The 10,300-nt window shown below is 44.0% G+C and overlaps 1 protein-coding gene across 1 annotated transcript in view; it reads right to left on the bottom strand.

Annotated features, from left to right (window-relative positions):
• Positions 1-8,254: 8,254 nt before the first annotated feature.
• Positions 8,255-10,300, bottom strand: part of MCCC1 (methylcrotonoyl-CoA carboxylase 1) — a 62,611-nt gene continuing 60,565 nt past the window's right edge. The window contains exons 18-19 of the mRNA XM_036350393.1: positions 9,359-9,430; positions 8,255-8,624 (exon numbers count right to left, since the gene is read on the bottom strand). Of these exons, the coding sequence (XP_036206286.1) occupies positions 8,526-8,624; positions 9,359-9,430 (171 nt within the window). The 3' untranslated portion in view covers positions 8,255-8,525. The remainder of the gene's footprint in view (positions 8,625-9,358; positions 9,431-10,300) is intronic.

The raw sequence follows: 10,300 nt of genomic DNA, 5'->3' as shown, positions 1-10,300 counted from the left end.
ATGGGCCAGGCCTATGAGAGCAGAAGGGAAGGTCTGGGGCCAGGGCTGCCCGTCATGGAGGAGGCAGTCTGCTTACACTGGCACATCCACTATGGTGCTCCAAGTGGGGCTGGGTGGGCACTAGGGGAACAAACTTGGTCGGAATGCCAGTCTGAATTATGGTGAACATGAAGCCTGCTTTCAGTAACAGAAGAAACCACATGCTCTTATGATAGAGATGGTAATGATAAAGGAATAGGAATAATTGAGAGAAGTCCCCAAGTTATCTTTTTGTTGTTTTTGGTGGTTTTTTTGTTTTGTTTTGTTTTTGAGGAGGGAGTGAATTTGGAATGAGAATTATAATTATTTCTAATCTAATCAGAAGGGTGGTATGTATGAAGAATGATGTTAGCCACCCAGGAAGGAGGGAGGTACAGCAGGGCTGTGGCTTGGAGGTTTAAGGAGGAATGAATACTCACTGTACTTACAACTCACTGTGAGAGATTGAGCCAGTTAAAGGCACCAAGGCATTCTGATTCCTGGGATCCAGAGGTGAGAGACAAGTGTTGGGGTGACAGGGTAATCACTAGTATCAGGGATGTGATGCACCCCCTGCTCCAGAAGCAATGGTGTCCCAGGGTTACTCACAGGGAGGGGGCAGGGTGACTGAGAGCTGTGGGCCGGCCCCCCTGGGATGCCCTAAACACAGTCTGGTGGGGAAGTACCACGAATGCCCTTGGAGAGCAGTGAGTCATCAGTAGGAAGAAACCAGTGACCCAGGGTTCCCTGCTCTGGGCAGGGAGCAAGCTTTTGGGCATATCCCGCTCCTCCTCTCTCTCCATTTCCCTCTTCCTGGGTCTCTTGAAGTTTGGTGTGAATATCTAGGCAGGCTTTTTGAGATCCTCCGATGAAAGGTTCAACAGAAGGGCAAAGTATTACTATTAACACTGTAAATATTTTAATGACAAGAGCAGAAGTGCCACAGGCAGGCAGAACAGAGATGCATATTTCAACTTCTAATATTCCTAAAAGAACGAGTGAAGAATAGCAAGAGTGAGAAGAGAAGTTGATTGTGGAGGAAAAAAAGATGGTGAGTTCAACTAAGGAAGAGACCTCCTGCTCTGGTCCCAGCAGAAGTGGTGATGCCCGCCCACCCACCCACACTGAGGCTGAAGCCAGACCCCAGGGTCTTTCTTCCTATGCACACGTGTGACAACTGATGGGGCAGATGGAGCGAGTCCAGGCCCAGACTTCATGCAAGAGGTGAGCCGCTTCCGGGCGTGCTGCTGTCCCGTTAGCGCACAGGCCAGCCTGGGAGCAGTGTCCCAGAGGGAGGGGAAGATGGGGCTTCCCCTGACAATACCACTTGGGAGACATGGAGCAGGCTAGCACTATGGAGGGAGCAAAGAGGGGACAGGGTGATGCATGTCCAGGCAGAGTGTTTCACCCCTGCAGGACCTGGACATTTTGCTGGCAAGAGAAACCAGCTGGCTAAATTTAGAGCAGTTTCATAATTGCTCTCGAGCAAATAACTGGAGTTAGAAATTAATAATAACTACCAGTTGAATATAAATGATGTTCCAGGCACAGCGCTAAAGGCAACCTCTACATTTTCTCATTTATTCTCCAAAACAACCCTAAGAGGTCGTGCTGCCGGCCCATTTTACATGGACAGTGTCTTGCCCAAGACACGACTATAAATAGCATAGTTAGGGTCTGAATGCAAACATTTTAACTTCAAAGTTGCTTGATGACAATGCTATGCAGCACCCCCGCCGCCCCCCCTTCCCCCGCCCAATGATTAAAAAGCAACCACCAGGGCTCTTAAATTTTGTTATTTTCTTGCTTATTCCAGGCCTGAACACATTGCATTGAGAATGCTATTGTCAAAGATAAGGTAGCAAATTGCTTTCTTCCAACTATATGACTCTGGTTTTGACCCATGCCTGCAATGGGTCTTATCCAAAAGAAGAGCTACTCTTCCCCCCCTACCCTCGGCCCACTGATTTTTAGAGAGAGCAGAAGAGAGCAGGAAAGACAGAGAGAAATACCAATGTGAGAGAAACACATCGATTGGTTGCCTCCTGTACACACCAGGAGTAGGGCTTGGGCGTGCCCTTGACCGGAATCGAACCCAGGACCCTTCTAGCCGCAGTCGACGCTCTATCCACTGAGCCAAACTGGCTAGGGCAAAAGAAGAGCTACTTTTGTCTAGAAGATGTGGACTGAGGTCTATCTTCCCTACCAGACCACAGCCCAGGCTTCCATATTTGGTGCCTCTTTTGGATTCACCGTCTTCAGTCTCTACTTTCCAATCTGTGCTCCAGACTGTGGGCTGAAATAGCTTTGAAAAACTTGCCCAAGAATCTCCAGGACTCCCAATTGCCTCCAGAATAAACCCTTTCCTGGCTGGGCAGCCACTCCCCAGCCCCTCTCTGCCGCACCCCGATGGTCCAGGCCTTGCTGGCTCTCTCTGTGCCGGACACAGTGTGCTTTCAGGCCTTAGTTACTAGCCCTGGCCAGTCCCTACTCCTGTAACGGCCTTGCCTTACCTCCTTTCTCCATCTGGCCAATGGCTGTCCTGCAAAGCCCAGGCCCAGTATCGCTGCTGCTCCATCAGCTTCCTGACCCAAAGTGGAGTTTCTTATTCCACTCGCCTGGTCCACCATGGCACCTACAGCACAGGTGTATTATATTACTATCAATCAATTATATGACCTTTTTCTATACAGCTGGATTCTGTTTCCATTAATTAGGGTGGGAGCAAAACCTACTTCTAACCATCTTTGTTTCTAGAGGCTGTAGAACACAGCAAATGCTCTATCTTTGGAAGAAACAGAGGAAGCCACATACCAGGGAATTGCTTACACTGCACATTGCACAACTGGCGATGAAAGGATTCAGCCAGTAGGTGGGTAACTGGCCTAACTGGCTTCAAATTCCTTCTTACACATTATCACCCGTGAGCAACACAGCCACTTAATGAAATAGAGAACTCTACCTTGTTCCACGGACGGATATGAAAGAGTGAAAAAGCAACCCAAAATTTCTATCAGAGGACCTCTGCTTTTTCCTCTTGTAAATACAGTTTCGTTTGGACAGGGGAAAAGATTCTGTTGCTGAGACTATAGTTTAAAATGCACTGGTTTGGATGGCCTAGTCCTTACCCATCTCCCGCCTGTGTATCTGTAAGAACTTCTTCCTAACTAGTTTCCCAGCTGATAATTTTTTCTTCCTCCATCCAACTTGCATATTGCGTATTTGAACTATAAAAGTTTACATGGAACATGTTAATTACAAAACAGAATTGTATAATAAACCAAACAAACCAACCACCCAGTCCTACAACTAAAACACCCCTGGTAGCTTACATCTCCCTGCATCTACCTCACCAGTCTGAACGCTGTACCTGATACCTGGAGCTAATCACCGTCTTTCACTTGGAACTTTTCATTCTATAATCATGCATTGCTTGACAATGGAGACACTTGCTGAGAAATGTGTCATTGATGATGTTGTTGTTGTGCGAACATCATAGAGTGCACTTACACCGAGCTAGATGGTATCGCCTACTTCACACCTGGGCTGTATGGTCTAGGGCAGCCGTGGGCAAACTACTGCCCGCGGGCCGGATACGGCCCGTTTGAAATGAATAAAACTAAAAAAAAAAAAAAAGACCGTACCCTTTTATGTAATGATGTTTACTTTGAATTTATATTAGTTCACACAAACACTCCATCCATGCTTTTGTTCCGGCCCTCTGGTCCAGTTTAAGAACCCATTGTGGCCCCCGAGTCAAAAAGTTTGCCCACCCCTGGTCTAGGGCCTAGACCAGTGATGGCGAACCTTTTGAGCTCAGCGTGTCAGCATTTTGAAAAACCTTAACTTACCTCTGGTGCCGTGTCACATACAGAAATTTTTTGATATTTGCAACCATAGTAAAACAAAGACTTATATTTTTGATATTTATTTTATATATTTAAATGCCATTTAACAAAGAAAAATCAACCAAAAAAATGAGTTCGTGTGTCACCTCTGACATGCGTGTCATAGGTTTGCCATCACTGGCCTAGACTCTAGGGCAGCCGTGGGCAGACTACGGCCCGCGGGCCAGTTTGAAATGAATAAAACTAGGGCCAGCTCTCAGGGGTGGGCAAACTTTTTGACTCGAGGGCCACAATGGGTTCTTAAACTGGACCGAGGGCCGGAACAAAAGCATGGATGGAGTGTTTGTGTGAACTAATATAAATTCAAAGTAAACATCACTACATAAAAGGGTACGGTCTTTTTTTTTATTTTAGTTTTATTCATTTCAAACGGGCCGGATCCGGCCTGCGGGCCGTAGTTTGCCCACGGCTGCTCTAGGCTATAAACCCGTGCATCATGTTACTCTACAAAACAACATGAAATTAAATCAAGCTCAAGAGAAAATGATTTAATCAAGAGACTCCATGAAGAAAAGATGTATGAGGCTGCTGCTGGTGTGACATGGCACACTTTTACAGCAAACTTTTTATAAGTAGAAAGAGTATACATTCTAAAATAAGAATACAGTAAATACATCAACCAGGAACAGTTGTTTATTAGTATTATGAACTCTATGTGCTGTATATAATTGCATGTGCTATACTGTTATGGGACTGGCAGTGCAGGTGTGTTTACAGCAGCATCACCACAAACACATGAGTGATGCGTTGACACTATGACAGGTGGGAGACAGCTCCACTATAATCTTACGGGACCACCATGTGTATGCAGTCTGCTGACTGCAATGTCACTCTGCTGCCTGTGGGTATATATGCATGTGTATATGTGTACACAAACGCACACATATGTTTATATATATGTTATATACTCTGTGCTAGAATATATTATTAATATTTAACTTGGATACATTTAGAAAAAGTAATTTTACAGAAAGTGTGGCTAAGTGTAGAAAGCCTCACTGTGCTGAATACTTTTTTCATGCTTTCATTAGGAAAAAGAAACCTATTTTATTTTTGTCCAGATCAGCGGTTCTCAACCTGTGGGTCGCGACCCCTTTGGGGGTCGAATGACCCTTTCACAGGGGTCACCTAAGACCATCGTAAAACACATATATAATTACATATTGTTTTTGTGATTAATCACTATGCTTTAGTTATGTTCAATTTGTAACAATGAAAATACATCCTGCATATCAGATATTTACATTACGATTCATAACAGTTGCAAAATTACAGTTATGAAGTAGCAACAAAAATAATTTTATGTTTGGGGGTCACCACAACATGAGGAACTGTATTAAAGGGTCGCGGCATTAGGAAGGTTGAAAACCACTGGTCTAGATCCTGTTTGTTGCTATTACTAATAGATATACGGCCCTCTGCATTTTCACATTTCCACTGAAGTATTAATTGTTTGTTGAATGAGTTATTGCTGCATATGAGAGTATATTATATGTTATGGAGAAGACAAAGAAATATAAAAGATGGCCTCTGCTTTAAGATGCCTATGATTTAATTGGGAAAATAAGACATAATTATGTCAAAATTTACATGGGAAACATCAGGTTCAAAATTACTCTGTCTCCTGGCTGCCAAGGAAGCAATTCCACTGTCAAGAAAGTGATGAGAAAGGTACCAAATACTAAAATTGGAAACGCTGAGTTCTCAGATAAATCTGATTACACAGCTTGGTTAGAATGTTCATTTTTCCAATGAGGCAACGTGAAAGTCAATACCCTGAGATGTGAGTGGGGTGAAGACGGATGCCATCTGACTGGTGCAGAAAACAGGCATTTCAGGAGCCGGGTACAGAGTTCTGTGAGCAGCTATGATCAGGTAGCGTTTATATAGGAAGGAGAACCCAGGGGGCAGTAGTGGGGGGTGGGGGGTGGAAGTCAGGGATTCTCTGTTGAAAATGAGCAAGCTGTGTTCTACATTGAGGAGCAGACCTGTCCAACTGGAGTGGGAGGTGCTGCAGGGGGGGGGGGGGGGGGGGGGAAGGGCACGCTAAGGGAAAGGTGTGAAATTTAGGTTGGGGCCTGACTGAAACTGGCAAGGAAGGGCAGGTTTGGATTTCATCTTGCAAGCAGTGGTTGCATTGAATTATTTGTCAGCAGGGAAGTTTATCTGGCTACTAGAGCCCCTTTAAGAAGCTGACATCATTTCACAAAGTTGAGCGTGTCCTACCCTATGACCTAACATCCACTTTTATAAATGCGCATATGCACTGGTGCACTAAGAATGTGCACTGCTGCCCTGACCAGTTTGGCTCAGTGGATAGAGCATTGGGCCATGGACTGAGAGGTCCCGGGTTTGATTTCGGTTGAGGGCATATACTGTACATTGGTTGCAGCCTTGATTCCCAGTAGGGGGTGTGCAGGAGGCAGCTGATGGATGTTTCTTTCTCATCGATGTTTCTAATTCTCTATCCCTCTCCCTTCCTCTCTGTAAAAAAATCAATAAAAGTATATTAAAAAAAAAAAAAAGAATGTGCATTGCTACATTTCCCACAATAGCAAAGCACTGGGAACAATCTGAGTTGTTCAGCAGGAGAAGGGGTAAGGACTGTGGTTTGGGATCCACTGGAATACTATGTAACAAAATAAACCGGCTAAGAGCATCAACAGAGGTGAATCTTGGAATCACAATACTGAGTGAAATAACATGTTCCAGGAGATACAGTATGGCACTACTTTTACAGACTTCCAAAATCATCAAAATCAACTATATGTATAAATATATGTAGACTTAAATTTTGACTTATTCTACTTTTTTTTGTTTAATCCTCACCTAAGAATATTTTTCCCATTGATTTTTAGAGACAGTGGAAGGGAAGAGGAGAGACAGAGAGAGAAACATTGATGTGAGAGAGACACAGCAATTGGTTGCCTTCTGTGTGCACCCCAACCGGGGCCAGGGAATTGAGCCTACAACCGAGGTATGTGCCCTTGACTGGAATTGAACATGGGACCTTTCAGTCCATGGGCTAACGCTCTATCCACTGAGCCAAACTGGCTAGGGCAATTTCTTCTACTTTTTAAAGAATATATAGTAAACTATATTCTTAGAAAAGTAGTCGAGTGCTGCACAATGATGTTTTTGTCAAGGACTGGTTACATCTATGACAGTGGTCCCAGAAGAAATGGAGCTGAAATTTTCCTATCGCCTGGTGACATAGCCATCGTAGCATCATAGCGCAAAGGCTGCAAAAATCAACAGGGCTGAGGTTGCCATGGCAAACAGCTTTTAGCTGGGTGTGGATGCGGGTGACATTGGGGCGCTTCTAGAGGTGTGCCTGAGGAATTAGCTAATGAGGAGTGCATAGCTGAGAAAGAGACCAGAGAAAAAGAACCGGCAGAAGGAAAAGGAAGGCCCAACCCCCAAGGAAATTCTTAGTGAAAGCTGTTAGCAGAAGCTTTTGCAGATTGCATCAAGCTCCTTAGAAAGTTTGAAAACACGGACCCCAACACTGAAAGCTTTTCATTAATAGGAATGTTCACGATGCCTTACGTACTTGCAAGCAAATCTCTGATTAAAAAAAAAGAAAAAGAAACAAATGAAGTTAATGACCATGGACATATTTCTGAGGAGCACCCCCCCTCAGGAGAGCCTCGGGCAGTCTTTCCGGAGGTGCTCCAGAAGGCACTGCTATCGTAGGTGACAGCCCGGAGTGTTACAGCCCCGAGGACACTGCAGGGGGACCAGGGGCGGACGTGGAAGACACATCTTGATGATCCTGACTCTGAGTAGGTCTTGCTAACGTGTGTTTTTGTCTTAGTTTTTAACAAAAGGTTTAAAAAGTAAAAAAATAAACTTAAATAGAAAAAAGCTTATAGAATAAGGATATAAAGAAACAATATTTTCGTACAGTTGTGTAATGTGCTTGCGTTTACCACTGTGTTACAGTTGCCTACAGTATTCAGTACAGTATCTGCTGTTAAGTGGTGCGAGATTGTATATATATTTGTACAACCTTAGAAGGTGCAATAAAGGCAGAAGCAGACAGAAACTTTCCAATCAAAACAACAAGAGCTAAGACCCATGCCTGTAAACTTCCCAATAAACTCCCTAATAAGGTGAAAACAAAACCTTGGTTGAGTTTAGCTCTAGCCATCTGGCCCTGAAATGTGTTACTGTCATTTTTATCATTTTTATCATGATTGTAGCTGGGAAATAACCCACTGAGTTAAATGACCTTTTCTCTTCCACTCATTCTCTTCTGATAAAGTTGCGCCCGTCTTCCTAAAAGAGACCACATGGTATACAATTTGAGGCAGAAGCAAGCCATATTAGCTTCCAATAAAAAAAAGTGTAATTCAATTTTATTAGTATGAAACATTTTAAGATAATTTATTACTTGTGATCCAAGTGTATGATTCTCAAATACGAAAGCGCTTTAACATAATCATAGAATCATTTAATAAAACTGCTGTTCCAGACCCCGAGAAAAGCAGGAAGGCACTTGCTCTTTTTGGTGTAGAGATACTGTACTTAAGATAATGTTTCGCCGGCCATCTCTTCGATGGGAGTGTATTCTGCTTCTCTTCCGTCGGATTCCTCTCACTCAAACTCGACGAGAGGAGCGTGTCTGTTGGCCTGAGCGCCTTCTTTGTAGAGCACTCTCTTGATGGTGCCGTCCTCCGGAGCCTTTATGGTGTGCTGCAGGGACAAAGACACGGCCGGTTGTCACACCAATGAGGACCGAGCACGTACGGAAGTCAGGGTGAAAAACAAAGCCAACCGCTTTGATGTTTTGTTGTCTATCAATGTTTCCCAACCTTGTTCACGTCACAGAACAGAGAAAATAACATGTTCATGGTGTGCCAGTGGGCTGACACACCTGCAGCCCACTCAAGGGCACCAACTAGGAAGATCCCCACCTTCACAGTAGAATCGCACCTGGAAAGCTTTTAAAAAGCTTTGGGCCCCTTTCTGGGCGATCCCAGTTCAACGGGTGCAGGGAAGTCGTTTTGAAAAGCTCCCACGTGTGGCTTACAAAGTGTGGCCAGGCCTGAGAACCACTGGCCTTTAATTTCCAACCACGTGAAAACCTAAAGAACTAATTGAATGTGACTGAGGTTTTCACTTTGACACTGAGTGCTGGCACCCTAGGTTTGGCCCTGGAAAATACCCATAGCTAATACTCAGTTGGGTTACTGCCTGAATCTAAGATATTAATAATTTCATTAATTTCATAATCAAACAACGGGTGCGATTTCACAAAATTAAAATGAGAAGAATGTTTGTTTTTTTTCTGCAGTTAATGCTTTATCAGCCCATGGCTCTTAATATGTAAAATGGCCTAAACTTACTAAGTAAGGGAAAAGAACAACTAGGTCTGCTAACCGCCCACAGTTTACCTGGCAACTGACCTCACGATTGCACATACTTACCTCCATCTTCATGGCGATCATGACCATTAGAGAATCTCCAGCTTTGACCTTGTCTCCAGCTTTTACGAACACCTAGAGGTCCAGAGGGACAAGTCAATCCTTGGAAACACAGAGGTCCTCTGTGGTCCACAGAGCTGATACACAAATGAACACAGTGGACGCATGAGAATGTGGTTGTCCTGTCTGCCAAAGACAAAGGCACCATCGGAGACCTACAGGGCAGTCTGGCATCGCTGGCACTGTTGTCAGAGGGAGGCCCTACTTGGTTCCCCATTCCCACCCCCAAGCCATCTAGTTTTCCTTGAAGCGGATTAATATATCTCATATATCTTGAGACCCTTTTGTTTTTTCCATGGCACACCACCCATGTACATGGACAGCAGTGTGGTGATTGTGGAGGGAGGCAGGGTGAGTGGAGGTGGAAGAGGGCATAGAAGAGATAAATGGTGATGTAATAAATAAGTAAATACATACATACATACATTCATACATACATACATACATTCATACATACATACATACATACATACATACATACCACCAACTGGCGAGAACTACTGTACTTGACTGTCTTCACCATAGTCAGAGGAGGAGGCCTTGCCTCAGTTTGTCTAGTTTTTAGGTTGTCTAAGACATAGTGTTTCAGGTCCTCTGGCCCCGTGCAGTAAATGTATAGACTATCTTCAGGTGAAAGAATTATACTTATTGGCAACCCCAGAAAAATCTCTCTATTTTCCTTTTTACCTGTATAAATGAACTCATGTAGCCCATATGGTCTGTTTGTGTTTGTTTTTGTTAACAGAGTTATCAAGGATGTTTGGAAATACAGTAAACTTAGGCTCTACAGTCAAAGTGTAGTACCAAAACTATGAAAAATGAGAAAGAGCCTTGAAAGCCCCCCAATCTGCAATGCTGGGAGAGGCCTTAGTGTCAGAGGAAATC

This window comes from Myotis myotis, unplaced genomic scaffold (genome assembly GCF_014108235.1).
Source record: "Myotis myotis isolate mMyoMyo1 unplaced genomic scaffold, mMyoMyo1.p scaffold_m19_p_2, whole genome shotgun sequence".
NCBI classification, from domain to species: Eukaryota; Metazoa; Chordata; class Mammalia; order Chiroptera; family Vespertilionidae; genus Myotis; species Myotis myotis.
The sequence above is the reverse complement of the archived record's forward strand: the minus strand, read 5'-3'. Positions and strand labels throughout refer to the sequence as shown.